Here is a 17241-nt window from a genome sequence, read left to right as displayed (position 1 = left end):
ACAAACAAACATGATCTATCGACGATAGATTTATATCATTGATAAACTTTACAGATTTTGATATATTTTTAAATTTTTTAAAATGTTACCGTATATTTAATTAAATTAAATTGGTAAGTATCTCATCTATTTACAACTCGTCTTGATCCGTATATAATGGGCCGGGCTTTGTCCCATTTGTTTGGGAGTTGAGAAAGCCCGTTGTTACCCAGCCTATGGACTTTATAGAAAAGCCCATTTCTTATCTTAGTTTTTTTGGGGCCTTTTTCTATTGGAAATTACGGATGAGAACAAGACCATGCACAATTTATTTTTAAAAAGCAATTCTTTAAATTAGAGTTCACTTGAGAAGATTTAGAAAGAAAAAAAAAAAAAAAAAACTATGAATAAATTTTATGAAATCGATTAGAAAGAAAAATCCATCAACCAACTCGAGTTGGAGTGGATTAAAAAAAAGTGTTAAACTGAATTCATTTGTTTTAAATTTTTGAATTGGTTGATCGAGTTGAATCAAGCTCAAGATAGTATATGAAAACAAACAATTTCATTTATTGTTTTCTTTTTACCATAAACCTAAAAACCACTTTCACTTAGAGACAAAAATTTATCCGTTCTAAACAAAAAAATAATATATTTTAAGTGACAAAAATTCTTAAATATATTTACAAATTTAATAAAATATATAATCTATTCACAATAAACTAAGATAAATTAATTTGTTAAAATTTGATTGAATCAAACCAAGTTATTCTATTTTTTTATGGTTTCCGTTTAAATCCGTCTTACCAACTCCTCTAATCAAACCATTCCAGAAAGCCAAGGATGAGGGTTTTCACGTTCAACCACAAGAAGATGTAGATGAAAAGAGCTATATTCTCGAAGAACAAATCCAAAACCTACAACGTTAATTTGAGTCATAAATTAATTGTTGAGCTAGGTTTAGTTCAACGAAGTAACTTTTTTGGTATTATCATCGATGTCTATTAGGATGACGTGGAAGTTAATTGTTGGTCAAAAAAGGAGCATAAAGTTGGTGGCTGTGTTAAATGGATTCTTGTAAAAGGGAAAGGATTTATGCATGAACAGTTGATTGATATTCCAACAATACACAGAATAATTAATGATGTAACCCTTAAGTTGAGATTATTTAATTTGAAAAGATAGGTTTCTTTCAAAATATATTCAAAAATAATCTTTTAAAAAGTTCTTTTTCCTTCTAGTTTTTTTACGTGTAATCAAACATTACAAGTTTATTTTATTATAACAAATATCAAATCGATTTACAATCGTGGACGATGGTAAATCGAAATAAACTATTATTTGTATAGTAATCTATCGTCGTTTATAAATATTTTTATAAATTATGTCGCCAAAAACAATTTTAAAAGAAAAGTTTCTCTTTTTTTTTATAAAAATAAAAGGTTATAATGGAAATAGAAAAAAAAGAGATGATTTGCTTTTAGTCAAGAACGTAGAAAGATTTGTTGAAATGGAACCATTCCAATAAAATTGTAGGGTTTTAACAACTTTGACTTCAAAAGGAATCCATCATCCCTAAAGTTAGATTTTCTGTGTGCTTTTTATCTCTTTCAAATCTCGAGTTTCCCTAGAACATGTTCAAGAGTGATTTTAAAATAGTTAAAATGACTTTTGTGATTTTCAAAATCATATTGAAATAATTTGTTAAGTACTTTGAATTAATTATATATTTAGTTTGACTTTTATATGTAATTCTCGTGTTATCAAAGATGGTTTTGCATGGTTTAAAAAACGTTAAATTTGATTTTGAAAATGACAAAAATGATTTTAACAATTTTGTTGTAATTGTTACAAACACAATTGTTTGCTTGTAATTATTTGGATTTTAATTTTAGTTTTGAATATTAATAAAACTTATATACACCACGTTTCACCTCACACGCCTTTTAATCTACTTTCTACTAATATTTTTAAAAAATGGGCTTCACTTGGTAACAATTTTGTTTTTCTTTTTTAAAACTAAGTTGTAGACAATACTTCCACCTCCAACTTTCTTCGTTTATAATTTGGATAATAAAATTCAACAATTTTATTAAAAAAAATGCAAAAAAAAAAAATGATTACCAAATGAGACCTGATTTTTCAAAACTTATTTTTTGTTTTTAGAATTTAGCTAAGAATTCAACTCTTTTTACAAAACAAAATAAAAATTAACTATGTTAATAATTTGAAGAGGAAAATAAACCAAAAGTTTAAAAACCAAATGATGATCAAACAGGAACACAAGCGTTGACAGGTTACTTAGTTGCAACATCTTCAACGTTAGAAGTCGGTCTCTTACATTGGTTCATCAAGCATGACAAATATATATATATAGATATATATATGCAACATAACACCTAAGTTTATAGGATAAGTTTGGGAGAGTATAATATATATATTCCATTGGAAAAAGAGAGTTAGTGATGATCCTTTAGTGGGAGAGGGAATTAGGGGCTAAGAGATTAAAGGTGTGAAGTAAAAGTTTGGGTTCTTTTCCCTTTTCCTTTTTGTTTACTTTGAAAGGTGTATATTTCTTAAGGGTTTACAAAGGAAAAAAGAAAAGAAAAAAAAAAGAATGAGAAGTTTAAGTGAGAAAAAAAAATGGTTATATTAATTAAGTTTAAAAGAGCTATGTCTTAATTAAACCATTAAATGTTGGCATCTTATAGTGATATTATAAATCTCTTTTTCTTATATGCATTTTAGCCTTCTTAGTTGGCTTTTCTTGTTTCAACTTTGTAATGATCTTTTCATTATTGCTCCACAAGTTTTCAACTTAATATTCCATTTGATCTTCTTACAATGCTTTTCTCAAAATCTTCCTATACAAGCAATTGTCTAATTGACCCATTATATATAGTATTTTGAAATTTGTTTAATTTTAGTTTTTATATTTTTAGTTTCAATTTATACCTATAAAACGTTGTATTATCTACTAAACTTTAAATTAATAATCGTATCAATTTAAACTTTGAACTTTAAGAATTGTATTAATTTAAACTCTACGCTTTTACAAGTGTATAAATTTAGATATTGAGCTTATATAAATGAATTGATTTTAATCATTCATTATGTTTTACTTTGACATACTTATGAAAGTAAAATATTTAAATTGATACATATATAAAAATTTAGGGTTTAAATCGATGTGTTTATAGAGTTATTGAAAGTTTAAATTGATATTTGTCCGAATGTTTTTTAAATTGTAAATAATTATAATAATTTTCAAATAAAAAATATAATATGTGAATGTATTTTTAAAATTTATAATGAAAATGCTAATAAAAAATATTACAATAAACTAACGAAAATACTAAATTTAAAATTAAACTATATATATATATATATATAATGTGTCAAGAAACTAAAGAATTTTGTCAATTTATTTGGTATTTACTTTTAAAAAAATTACGTCACATCTTTCATGAAACAATGTAAATGGTATTTTTTTATTTTAAAGAAAAAGTAATTGTTGCGTTGAAAATTAATTATTTGAAAAGTTTTCATTAGTCAAGAATCTATACACATTGTTTGGTTTGATTGATTTTCTTTCCATTTATAAGTTTGTCTTTGAAAATATTCTCTTTACAAAACTCATAAAACTATCAATAATGAACGGACGAGACGTGAAAATACTTTTATCTAATTATGTTAACGTTTCAACTACATTATACTTATCAAAGACACACATATATTTGAGGCAGTGATATAGTTGAAGTGACACGTCCTTATGTCATCGAGTTAACGTACTAAGATGAGTTTGCTTAATTAACAATTATATTAAATCCGTTTACTATCAAATTCAATTAAATTAATTTTATTTTGTCAAATTGATCCTTTAAGATTGAAAAGTTCAAATCTTCGTGTCTAACTTTTATCGTATATGTATATATTCACATAATATACGCTTATGTATATTCTTATTATTATGTTTTAATATTGATTTAAAGCACAAATTATAAACAATACACAGTTTGAAGAATTTAACAATATATTCTCATAAAATCTAAAAGGTGAATAATAATTAATGATTTAATATTTGATATAATTAAACCATTATTGACCACTAAAGTTACAAAAATGTGTACCTATAATTGGAGTTGGAAGGATCTAAACTTTATAATATCTTTAATTTCTCTATTTCTTTTTTAAAATAATAATAATAAAAAAAGTGCTTAAGGATCATTATAGGGAATGTAAATATAATATAATGGTATAGCTTTAATTCTTATGAGACATTGATGGAAGCATCTATTAACTTTTTTTTCTTTTTTTCTTTACAAACATTCCACATTAATAAAAACACCTTTTCAATCTTTTGATTAATATTATTATTATTGTAAATATATATTCTGATTTCTAGAGAAAAAATGTGTTGATATATTCAAATTGCAAACTTTGGAAACTAAATGTGCTTATAGATAGATACCAAGATGAAAGGAGTCTAGATTGTTCTCTTTTGGAGTGCTCAAAATAATTTCAACGATTGTTTTATATATATATATATATATATATATAATTAAAATATTGTATTTGTGATTTTTTTTTGTTGGTAAAATGTGATATTTTTTTAATATATACTTAGAAGAGAGTAACTTTTTCCATACAAATTTTGAAAATTATTAGCTTATAAAAGTAAATAAAGGTTGGATTAGCAATGTTTGGATTGACATAGGAAAAAATATTTATAAGCACTTAAAAAATCAATTTAAATAGATACTTAATATGCACTTTTAAAATTAAAATTAAAATTAAACTATAGGTGAACATGATAGGTTGAAAAACTAAGTTAACTGACCAAAACTATAGAATAAATACAGTCAATCGAAGATAAGGAAGGGTTTCAAAGACCTAAATGGACCGATCAATGGCCGGCCTACACTCCTTTATGATTGGGGTCTATTTAAACATTTACTAAAATACGACCATAATCGGTTTAGTGATGGTTTGATCGAAAAATCAGACTTTAGAGTCTAACCTATCGATGTTCACCTCAAATAGAATGATTAAAAGAAATCAAAGTTAAAAAAATATAAGAACTAAAATGAATCAAAGTCAAAAGTATCATAAGCATGATTTTAAAATTTTATGTCAAATACTTAACTTTCAAACTTACGTCTAATTGGATGCCATGTTTAATGTTTTAAAAAAACTACGAACTTTTCTATATATAATTGATTTTTTTTGTATATTTGGGATCATGAACTTTCGAAGTTTCTATACAATAAATTTATATAATTTTTTCTAAAAAAATGTTTAAAATGTATAGAATCAATTAAACACACGATCAGAAGTTTAAAGAATCTATCAAACATAAAATTAATAGTTTAGGAATTTATTATATCAAAAACCAAATGATTTATTAGACATAAATTCAAATGTCACACATCACAAAATGAAACGAGAGAATTCGAATATCTAACCTTGAAGTTTATAATATAAATTTATATTAATTATAGAGATAAAAGGTCGAAATATTTAAGACGGTAAATTATAACCAATACCGTTGAAATTAAGCCTAGTTTGACGGACAATGAATATAGTTTTTTTTTAGCACAATAACTAACAATAAAAATTGGACATGATTGATGGTATGTCACTTAGACTGAATCCACTTTTGCAATTTGTAGATATACAATGCATTGATTAAGAGATGCTCTCAAAAAATTGACTTAGTGTCAAATCACTTTCATCAATGTCAAGTAATATATACATTTTTGCCCTTTACCAATTGCAGTAAAATTGGAATAGATTCCAATTTTAAATTCTATACATTTAATTCTCCCAATAGTGAAATTTATCAAACTTCAATTTTCCTTTCTTTCTAACAAAATTACTTTAACTAAAACTTTCATTATAATTCATGTTAAATATTTTTTAAATTTATAAAATTAGTAAATTTAAAATTTATGATAGTTTAATAATCCATAACTGATGTCATATAGCTCTCTAATAATTTTAGGATTTAGGATTGTCGTAATATCACTATGTTTTTCCATATTTGCAATATACACAGAAATATTGATATCATAACCTGTTTTTTTTTTAATGTTTATGTAATTTGATAGAATGCTACTCATTAGCTTTTATAAATATTTCAAAATCATATTTTATTTACATGGTAATGATCCATCTAAATTTATTAAAAAGTTATTTGTTTTAAAAATGTTTATAAGAGTTGATTGGTAATATTTGCAAATTTTGAGAATATAAAAGTACTTTCGGAAGTAAAAATGGGAAACTTCGATTTTGTATATTTTATAATTTAACAAAAACAAAGAAAGAAAGAAAGAAAAAAACGAAACATAGAAAATTGTTGAAAATTACATAACGGAGCAGCCGTTAGGATTGTCATCGCTAAACATAGTGGTGAGCTTCTCGTCGACGGCATTAGGGCTTGGGATTGCTTGAACGGCGTTTTTGACGAAGCCGGCCGGCGCTCTTTTGTCGTAAGCCTGCGTCACGTACGGATAGGCCACCACGTTGTACGGAACGTAGGGCCATAACTCCGCCCTTTTTCCCGTTCTTCTCACTTTCTTTAATACTCTGTTCGCCTCCACGAATCCCGTCACCGTTACTTTGCTTTGCTTTCTGTTTACTTCCACCGTCTTAGCACCTGTTTTGTATATAAATTACCCCATTAGCACACTCTTTTTATTCTATCATATTAGAAAGAAAGAAAGAAAATCTTATTTTCTAAAACTTATATATATATATATATATATATATATATATATATATATATATATATATATATATATATTTAAGGAAATGAATAAAAAAAATTATTTAATTAGACAATTAAATGAGCCAAATAATTACATGCAAGAACCTTTCATTTTGGTGACGGCATTCTTTACTCGTCGTTCGCATCCGTCACAGTCCATTTTAACTTTGATCTCCACGGTCTAAACCGGAAAAAGAAAAACATTAGTGCTTAAAACGAGAGGAAACAAAAGAAAACTTGTTTGAAAATCTAAGAACAATTTTAAGTATTTAAGAAGTCGATTTAATAAATTTATTGGCTTGTTATTAAGACATTAGAGCTCTTTGAAAGAAGTGAGAAAAAATACATTTAAACTAAATGTTTAAGTTTAGAAAGTTTGTACACTATTGATCTAATAAGACTGTGGTTTTAGCATTCTTCCTCGTTTTTCTTTGGAGGGAGAATGCTTTAAAAATTCATTAGATGATTAGTCATAAATCATTATACTAAACAAAAATTAGAGATTAAACTCAATAAATTTGAAAAATGGATAAATAAATAAACATACACACAAACCATATAGTATGAGAAGAAGTAATATTGGTGGGAACCTGCAATGGTTTTTTTTTCCTTTGCCTTGAAGTGGCCACATAATCAGAGATTAAATCAGAAACAGAGTCAAAAATTCCCATTTCCTTTCTCTATTCTTCTCTGTTCTTTTTTCTTTTCCAAACTTAAAACGAAGTTCTAAATTTATAAGGCAGAGAGAGAGAGAGATTTAGAGAGAGATTTAGAGAGAGAAGTGTTTTGAGGAAATGGTCACAAATGCAAAGTTTATAGGAAGGAGTCTATATATATATATAGAAAGAGAGACACACACATGCATACATGTGGGAACTTTTTAGTGCAAGTGGGAATTTAAGTTTAAATTATTTTTTGGCTTTTAAGACAGACACAGACAGACAGCCAAGAATGAAATGTGTCCTCAAAAAATAATATAATTCAAAATCAAACATTAATGCTACAAATTATTATAATTCATGGTTTTTTTTTTTGGGTATTAATAATTGGGTCCAATCTTAAAGAAAGAAAGAAAGAGTGAGGGACATGAAACATAAAAATGTAAATAAATTTGGGGGTCCTTTGGATGATAATATATATGTAATGCATGATTGAGCTGATGAGGTAAAATTTATGGCATTTTTTGCTGCAGTTTATCTTCAACCCTAAAAAAGGCCCTCATTAAGATATTGCTTGTTGAAGTGAATTAAGAAAAGAGAGAGAGAGGGGGAGAGTAGATCCAATTGATTATTAGTGATGATTTAAATCAACTACTCAACCATTGTTATTTCGATGAAAAACACGCTTACACACTTACTCGTTATGAGTTGTATTTATCTTTTATATGGTTTGATTTATTTAAAGTGTGTTTGAAATATATTTTCAAATGTTTAATTTTAAAAATAATTTATTTTAAGAAGAAAAGTGGGATGTTTGAAATTTAGTTAAATTTCAAATTTAGTTTTCAAACTTTCATCTCGATTCGTGTCAAATAAACCTTTTAACTTTAAAAAGTGTTCGATAGATCTTTAAATTTTCAATTTTGTATATAATACCTTCTAAATCCTTGAAAAAAATGTTTAATGAGGTTGATACCATATCCAATCCATTTCTATATTTACTTACCAAAATAATCATTTTTTCATTTTTTTTATTGCAATTCCATGAAAATATCAAATTTGTCAAAATTTACAATTTGAATGTTTTTAAATATGGCATAATGTACTAAATCATTTTCAAAATATAGCAAAATTTTATTAATATTCTATTAGTGTTAAGTAATAAAATCTGAAATTTTGTTATATTTTTCAACAATTTTGTCATTTATAATTATCCTTAATTCCAAATGAAATGAAATAAAAATTAAAGGGTTGTTTGATTTAATAAATAAAACTTAGATGGCTTGAATTGAATTGATTCCATGCTTTTTTTCTTTTTTTAAATATAAGAAAAAAAGATACGAAAAGGTTGTTCCTTTAGCTTTACAAACTGTGGAGTTTGATGCCATTTCCTAACACAAATCACAAATGAATTGAGTTTCCCTTTCCCTTTTAGAAAGGAAAATTAAAGTGAAAAAGGACTTCAAATTCTTTCAAACAATTGGTTTTAGGTAATAAGTTGAGTTGTCCTTCTTAAGGGTATAATAAAGTCCTACAAGCATTTAAAAATAAATCAATTTTAGTTAGTTAAAAAGAGTTTAATTCCCATTTTAAAGTGAATTTAGAGACTAACACAAAAGTAATAGAACACTTTAATATGCAGTAATGCTTCAAAAGCCATCTCAAACTCACTTTAAAATCATACATATGTTAATATATTTGCAAGAAATATATAATCAAACATAAACAAAATATATAAATATTATAGAAGAATTGATTTAGAGAGCTACGTTGCTCCTTAGTAGTATCTAGATTACATTCTTTGATAGGAGAGAAACAACAATTTATTGTTCGAGAGAAAATATCGTAATACATATATCAAAAAACAGAAAATGTAAATATCATAAATACGAATTCAACTTAAGTGTAAGGGGATATTGTCTCTGTGTTCAGATGAGATCTAACCTCCTAATTCTAAAACAGAAGGTTATAAGGGGATATTGTCTCTGTGTTCAGATGAGATCTAACCTCCTAATTCTAAAACAGAAGGTTACGTCAATTATTAGTCTAACTTTCTCGTGTTTAGTTGTCCATTGTGTTAGAACATATTTCAACAACACGAACCGAGATACAAAAATGTTGCTAAGTCTAGTCGAAACCGAGACAAAATTAATTTGTTTGTTTTTTTCAAATTGATTTTGGAGGATGAAAAAGATTTAAATATTTTGAGGTCTAAAATAAGATTTTATATATATAAAGGAAGTTTTTTTTAAAAGAATATAAAAGAAAAATGTGAACTGGAGCTTATCTGTAGTTAAGGAGTTTTTTCTTAGTTCGTTTAGCTACCAAAGAAAAAATAAAAATAAAAACAATAACAGCTTAAAGAAAGAACAAATCTCTTACGCGCTCTCTTAGCTGTGTGATAGTCTTCCGCGTTTGGCTCCTACAAAAACAATGGTTTATATATATATATATATATATATGCTAAAATAATTAAATATATAACAATATTTCAAAAAAATGTATAAGTATACACACTAATAGACAATGTTATAAATATTAGTCTATTAATTTATCGATAATAGATTTTGCTATATTTGTGATTTTTTTAAAAATGTTATTATACATTTAATTATTATTCTTAAAATTGTCACAAATTATAATTATCTTATGCAAAATTTTGGATTATATTTATAATAGACGTCGATAGACATTGATATGCTTTTATTAGTGTTATTGATAAGACAATAATAGAATTTTATCAATTAAAATAAAAAACTTTGTTATAACTCGTAAATATTTTAAGTTATTTTGTTATTTAAAAAAATATGTATATTTTTTATAATTATTGGATAATATGAAGTTACGTCTCAAAACCACAACATACCCTCAACATATATATTTGAACCTAATGAACTTTGATACCATATTTAGTAGTTTAAACTTAATGGATTTTGATACCATATTTAATAGTTTGAACTTTTATCTTAATTGACAATAAAAAAAGTAATCTATTTATTAGAGTGGGAGTCTATTAGTTTTTTGAAGGAATAATTCTCAACATTTAAGATAGCTATTTCGGCATTCTCAACATTTAAGAGAGCTATTTCGGCATTTAGTAGATTTTTTTTTAATTTTAGACAAATTGAGAAATGTAGACCCCTTTAAATGGTTAAAAGTGAAATAAGACGAATTCAACAATTATATATATATATATATATATATATATATATATATGATAAAGTTTGAAAATTAAAGCTTTTAATTATTGATAAGATCAAAGAAGAAATGTATGGTGTTGGAGTCTTCAAGTTTAGTCTCTTTTCCCCATTGTATGATCTTAGATTTAAACATCAATCATTGTCTATTAAACTCTTAATATTGAAGCAACTCATGGATTCTCATTATTATTTTCCACCACATGCTTTGCTTTCTCCATTTAAATTTCCATGTCATTTTCATAGCCATAATCTCACGATTTTAGTTGTCTAAAAATCACAACATAACTCAAAGAATCTCTCCCTCATTCCAAATCAAACTCTAAAGAATTTACAAACTCCTTTCCCTAAATTAAACTTCACACACATTTCATTATCAAATCAATGACTATTTCAATAAACTAAATCATCATCTAACAAGTTACATATATGAAGTTACTTGGAAGGCAAATCAATAATAATAAGTGCAGTGCGATGAGAACCAATAAGAGAGTTGGTATTGATATTGGTAAATGTCCCTATACAACATCTTAATTTCTGTCACTTTACACAATTCCCCAAGTAATATGCAATATTAAGCTGTGGTTTCAAAATCGTTGAAAAATTCTTAAAAACTACGCACATAAAATTTTGTATTCTTATTATCATGTATCACATCGGCATGTTTTTATAAATTGAGACCCTATGACATCATTGTAAGAGTTTACTAATGTTTATGAAAACAAATTTATATAATCAAACAAAATGAATATGGTACAAAAAAAGTTACCACAATCCTCAGCCTCATCTCATCATTCTGGATAGGCTCAGGCTCGCTTTCTCATCTCAGCTACCTGCTATAGCATATTTATGATCAATATAGGTAAGATATTCTCAGCACTATTAATTGTTTTGAAAAATGGGGAGAAATTCACACATTTAATGAATTTACTGTTCAATGGGTTCGTATACATTTATAAACAACAGTTCTAGTTGTTGAAGAAACTAAAGTTTGTTTATGCTTGTCAGGAAGGTAGAAATAGAATACCAAATGCAAGAAAAGGAGGATTTTACTATTGATTGAATGCTTGGGATGGTTCTAAGATAAATAAGAATATGATATTTTTTTCTGTGCAAGTAAAAGAAATCAAGAAAAATCTATCGTCACCTGAAAACCTGATTTTACTTGCATTGATTTGGTTGTGAACCCAACTCATCGTAGAGGTTTGTAATAGTTTTTTCAAATTTCTTTGCCCAAAACCCGGGTTTCAAAACATTGACGTCGCCCCACTGGGAGCACGGATCGGTCCACCAAATGTTCCAGCCGGAACACCATGCACCTGGGGTGGGTTGATTCGGTTTGCGGTTGAGGATGATCTTGTCGACCATGTTTAGCACTGGGTCATTTTGTTGAAACTGTCTGGCAAAAGCAGCTCCACTTTGAGACATTTTATCAAAATTGGAGGAATGGAGGAAGTGAGGGTCCATCTTAGGTGGATTGTCCCAGGTCATGTATCTTAGATCACTGTTCACTGTCTTGTTTTTGAATTCTGGTGAATTGCAAATAACAGAATGAAAATATCCTTCTTGAGACCAAACCACGTTTGTGAAATACATCAAGAGTTTTCTAGGCAGGTTATCCCAACCCAACACGCAGAATTCGAGGAAAGGTCGACTTAGGATGACCCAAGGCGAACCTGAAAATTCAGAAGAGAATTGCTACAAGTTTTAGTAATGCCTCATGTGTATGTAAAAGTGTCCGTGGATGAAATTTTGGATAGCTAATATAGAGAGGGTTTTGCCTGTGAATATTTTGAAAGCATCTGGTGTTGGCCGTTGCTCGGTAGCATGAAAAATTTGGCTTCTTCTTGCTAAGTACACTGCTGGGTCAACTACAATTGGATTGACTCGCTTAGATCTACAACAAAATGTAGACACGGATGATTCAATTGTTCAGTCATAGAAAGATAGTTAGTGTCAACTAGTGTGAAGAGTCGCATACTCTTTCCATCCAATGTCACTGGTGTGCTGGATAAAATTAAGATCTCTGCTGACAGAGGATAACGCATGTGCAAGGTCTGAAACTCAACAGAAAGTCATCATCAATAAGCTGAAAAAAATAAAATAAAAGGCACGAACAAATTAGAAAGTACTGCTTACAGGCTATAAATGCATTTGAAGTGTTAAAAAATATGGAATCCTAGGAACTTAAGCTTTTGAACGGACCATATAATTTAATGTGAAATCAAAATGGGGATATATTCATATATCTGAAATTATTTTCTCCTACACTTCATGATAATGTCCATGCTAGAACTTGTAAATCAAGATGATGTCCAAACCCATGAGTATTGATTATATATTAAATTGATAAACTCGCTAGTCAAACCCAATCTGCAGAACATCTTCAACAGTTTAGATTCAACAATGAATTTTTCCAACCAACAATTCATCTGGTAAATAAGTTATCCACTCAGCGTAAGCTAACCAAAATACATAGAGATATTTGCATAGCTTATGTTTGCATATATTGGGAATTCATCCCTGGCAGGTCCTCTCCTCTCTACTGTTATATACAATCCTGTAATGGATTGACAGTAATCTATAAGTAATAAGTCCACTTATATTAAGCAACTCATCTGTCCGACCATCACTAATAATTACCAATTAAGTTTAATATGCAAATCTAACTCAAACTGATAATATTTTGTTTGAATCTAACGCGCAAGATATACAAGTGAGAATGCAGAAGAGAACGTCTGGCATGTAAAAATCAAGAGATGAAGCACCATTGACATCATACAGAACAAAACACTTATGTCTCACCTCACCAACACCCAAAGAATGCATGGAAGACTTGGAAATGGAAATACAACATTAAGAATCCTTCAGAGTAGACTCATCTGTCCATCTATCTAGTAAATGTAACACCATGATTTTATCCAAATGAGCACTTTCCTTTTTCATATTTGTTTCTTGTCTTTCAAAAAATAAATTGAGATGTGTTATCTATAATCTGAAGTTTGAAAACTATATTGGTATCAATCCAGGATGGAACAAAATTGGACAAATGAAAAGTGCAACCAAATAGCCATAATTGTAGTTCGTCCCAAATGCCATAAAACAGGAAATCCAAGGAGAACACCTGGGTATTGATGATTTAAAACTCAGTTAAAAGCCATTAAACCAATACTAATTAGTTACACGATTTTATTGGGGATTTTAGTTAAGTGTTGCTTGTATGCTCATCCAAATAAAAATAACTTGTGTGTGATGGTGGGGGTAAAACCGAATAGTTGAACTCAAGGCTCAGATTATAAGAGAGAGCAAAACTACCAATGGAATAATGAAACTTCGCCAAAACGGCCTAAGGCAAGTGGGATTCAAAATTTAGCCTCATTAACTGACCACAGATTAGCAGCAGCTTCCTATGCTCTCAGGATATTAACACCAGTATCCTTTTTCTGCCAGCGAAATTGACACAAACCCTCACCAGGTCATCTATTTTAGACAATATATGTAAGCTAGAGAGAATCAGAAATTTCCCCAATAATCTAAGCAAATATAAAGGATTTGGAAACCTTAACTAGTCCCTCCTTCCTCATAGGGTCATACTTCAAGTCTGAAACAGAGACCCAATAACCTTTTGCACAAGAGCTTAAGGACGAGACATTAAAAAACAATGAAAAGTACTCTGTTGGGCACGTAATTCATCCACACGTCAAGCATTTAATATAGAAGTAATAACGTCAGGTAAAACCAAGATGAAATAACCTATTTCAGGCGACATTTGGAAGATCCCAAATACAACAAAATCGCTATTAAAAAAAAAAAAAAACAATATAAACTCGTAAATCAAAGATGGAAATATTCAACAATTAGCTTACCGTCCTGAGTGATCAGTGGATAATCCTTCGCACTCAAAGTGATAAACCAATCCCAGCCACTGTCAATCTTAAGCAGAATCGCTGCAGCATGCAAAGTTGCGGCAATGTAAGAGGACCCACTATAGGTCATACGATCAGGCTTACCAACTACGTCCACGTTCCCAAAAGCTCGAATAGCCGGAACAGACTTCACCGCCTCAGCTAGTTGTTGTCTATCTCCATCGGAAGCCTCCTGATTAAGATGCAAAAGGTACCGATTCCTCGGGTGGTAAACGGCAAGCAACAGCCGGAAGATCCTATCCTTATCGCCATGTCCACCATAGATATAGTAAGAAAAAGCCGGTGGATGGTGAAGTCCTCGGTGAACAGAGGAAGGGAGAAGCCTTGAGGCTGTGAAAGCGGAAATGGTAGAGAAGAGTAACAAAATCAGAGAAAGTAATGCAGCTGAGAAGAGAGTGAAGAGCCACTTCTTCTCAGCTCCCATAACTGAAAAACTTGGTCGAATTCGAAGATCTTAAAACACAGATTCCAATGGTTTTCGATTATGAAAAACTATGAGAAGAATTAAAAATCAGATTCCAACAGGCGTAGAATCGTAGAATCTAGAAATCAGTGAAGATCTTCATCATAGTCGCTTTTTTCCTTTTGATCTTTAACGAATAAGCATAGGATTAATCTCGTAAGAAGAGATTGAATAGCTCAAATCTAGGGCTGATTATCCAATTTCGGTTTTTCGTTGGGGAAAAAGAAACAAGAAATACGAACAAAGATGCAATCAAAATAATCTGCCTTCTCTCTGTCCTTTCCTTTAGCTGCGTCCAATTTCTATTTTCGCCACGTCTCTATCACGCCCTACGCTGCCGCGTTCAGTTTAACTCTTTTTCTTTTTACCGCTCTTTTTATACCGACAGTTTATTTTTATTATTATTATTCATAGGTTAAAATCTTATTTTCTTTTATCTCAAACTTGAAAATGGACTAAACTAACACTTTTGTTTTTATATTTTCAAAGCAGTGTTTTAGAAAATTCATAATTTCATTTCAAAATTTTCCCAAATTTAGAAAACTCTTATAAGAATTTATCTCCATCTCTTGCTTAAGTGCATCATCCAATGCCCAAATAAATATAAATTAAATTTTTACTTTTTTGAAAACGCCTTATTAAATAATAATTGGAAGCTCACGTTGATAGAAAAATAAAATAAAAAATGATAGACACTTTTTTCTTATGATTATTATAGTTTAAAACTATTATATTGATCTGTTTTTATTTTATTTTGATTGTTAGAGTTATTGAAAACAACCTTTTAAAACCTTCTAAGTATTTTTAAAAGTTCCAAAGACTAAGAGATAACAACCCTCAAAATCTAATTTTAAGTGTATTTTTTAAAAATTTATCAAAAATAACAAATTTGACAAAATATTTATAACATATAACAAAAATTTTAAATTCTATCAATATTGGAAATTGACAAATACTCAAATAGTTATATGAGTAACATTCATAAATAGTTTATAGAAGTCATCCATTTTTATAATTGAAAAAATTTGAAATTTTATTATAGTTGGTAAATATTTTAATTTATTTAACTGTTATAGAAAAGGAATGATTGAATTTTCTTTACCTCTAGAAAACAAATTATAAGACAATTTTTTTATATAAATATTATAATAGTTAAAACAAATTTTTTGATCGATTTTTGTTGCTAAATTTCTAAAAGGTTAATTTTATCATTAATTTATCGATGTTGTTTTTTTACATTGAACAATTATATTCAATCTAAAAGAAAAAACAAAAAAGTTGTTGCTTTTATTAATTTTTATTTTTAAATAAATAATTTAGTAATATCTAATTACTACATTTTACTTTAACAAATATAAGTTCGTATAAATATGTAAATTCAAACTATATAAGTCATTTAATAAATGAAGATTTATATATCATTGACTAAACACAATTATTTTCTAAAATTCCAAGATTTAAAATAAATTCATTGAAATTTGATGAACCAAAAAAGAAAAAAAGAAATGAAAAGCTTCAATAACTAAAATGAAATAAATTTAAAAGTTAGATTACGAAAATTATTCATCCTTCAAGAAAAATAAAACGTTGGAAAATAAATGCACGGTGGATGAAGATGACACGTTTCAAAATATGTAACGGGAAAAAATCACGTGGAACTTAGTACGGTATAGGGAATCACTATAATCGAGAGGATTTTTGTTTGTTCTTTTACCTCAATCACAACGTATAGGTAAATATAAATTCACTTTTAATAGTAAGTTGTAATTTGGCCTTATTACTATTTTACCTTACTCCCTACCTTTTTTGCTTTAGTTAATTTAGATATATAAGTTTAGATTTCACAACTTTTGGTTGTTTATTAAAGAATATTTATTTTGTTTTGATTTTTTTAATTTGATAAATATTATTTCATGTATTAATTTATTTGTTTTATTAAACTGATTTTATATTTCAAATAAAAAAATAAAGGAAAGTTGTTTAAAATAACAAAATATTTATATTTCATTAAAAGAAATTAATGAATTTAAAAAATCGAACTAAAAAATTAGTTAAGGGATGGACATTTTTATTTGAAGGATATATTGTTTTTAGGGCATTTTTAAAAATAAATAAATTAATTAAAATATTTACAAGACTCTCGGTTATATTTTTTATAGGCTTCTATCACTATGTTAATGACTATAGTAATAGAATTTCCTATAAGTTGTAAGTATTTTGTAAAATCTACTACTTTTAAAAAATTTCC

The 17241-nt window shown here is 27.8% G+C and overlaps 2 protein-coding genes across 4 annotated transcripts; both read right to left on the bottom strand.

The window, feature by feature from the left end:
- Window positions 1-6237: 6237 nt before the first annotated feature.
- LOC101210331 (heavy metal-associated isoprenylated plant protein 22) lies at window positions 6238-7569 on the bottom strand. Of its 2 annotated transcripts, none has more exons than XM_011657514.2 (3): window positions 7339-7569; window positions 6854-6929; window positions 6238-6637 (listed from the first exon to the last, which is right to left on the bottom strand). In XM_011657514.2, exons 1-3 carry the CDS (start codon window positions 7417-7419, stop codon window positions 6345-6347), a joined length of 450 nt encoding a protein of 149 aa, XP_011655816.1. In that variant the 5' UTR covers window positions 7420-7569; the 3' UTR covers window positions 6238-6344. The 2 variants fall into 2 exon arrangements, with proteins under 2 accessions (XP_011655816.1, XP_031741054.1); XM_031885194.1 differs by having other exon boundaries at window positions 7304-7432.
- Window positions 7570-11079: 3510 nt separating this feature from the next.
- LOC101210575 (beta-glucuronosyltransferase GlcAT14A) lies at window positions 11080-15298 on the bottom strand. Of its 2 annotated transcripts, none has more exons than XM_031886159.1 (5): window positions 14471-15298; window positions 12586-12661; window positions 12386-12501; window positions 11752-12280; window positions 11080-11440 (listed from the first exon to the last, which is right to left on the bottom strand). In XM_031886159.1, the coding sequence occupies exons 1-4, from the start codon at window positions 14952-14954 to the stop codon at window positions 11766-11768; spliced, it is 1191 nt and encodes a 396-aa protein (XP_031742019.1). In that variant the 5' UTR covers window positions 14955-15298; the 3' UTR covers window positions 11080-11440; window positions 11752-11765. The 2 variants fall into 2 exon arrangements, with proteins under 2 accessions (XP_031742019.1, XP_004135058.1); XM_004135010.3 differs by having other exon boundaries at window positions 11080-11437; window positions 14471-15294.
- Window positions 15299-17241: the final 1943 nt, after the last annotated feature.

This window comes from Cucumis sativus, chromosome 5 (genome assembly GCF_000004075.3).
Source record: "Cucumis sativus cultivar 9930 chromosome 5, Cucumber_9930_V3, whole genome shotgun sequence".
Classification (NCBI taxonomy): Eukaryota; Viridiplantae; Streptophyta; class Magnoliopsida; order Cucurbitales; family Cucurbitaceae; genus Cucumis; species Cucumis sativus.
This window is presented reverse-complemented; position numbering and strand designations above follow the sequence as displayed.

Excerpts from the sequence above, each read along its gene's own strand:
- LOC101210331 (XM_011657514.2), bottom strand. The coding sequence starts at position 7,419 with ATGGGAATTTTTGACTCTGTTTCTGATTTAATCTCTGATTATGTGGCC. Across the intron at positions 6,930-7,338 it reads GGAAAAAAAAACCATTGCAG|ACCGTGGAGATCAAAGTTAA; the intron begins GTTCCCACCAAT and ends TTTCCGGTTTAG. Across the intron at positions 6,638-6,853 it reads TGCCGTCACCAAAATGAAAG|GTGCTAAGACGGTGGAAGTA; the intron begins GTTCTTGCATGT and ends TATACAAAACAG.
- LOC101210575 (XM_031886159.1), bottom strand. The coding sequence starts at position 14,954 with ATGGGAGCTGAGAAGAAGTGGCTCTTCACTCTCTTCTCAGCTGCATTA. Across the intron at positions 12,662-14,470 it reads TCCACTGATCACTCAGGACG|ACCTTGCACATGCGTTATCC; the intron begins GTAAGCTAATTG and ends GTTGAGTTTCAG. Across the intron at positions 12,281-12,385 it reads TGCTTTCAAAATATTCACAG|GTTCGCCTTGGGTCATCCTA; the intron begins GCAAAACCCTCT and ends CTGAATTTTCAG.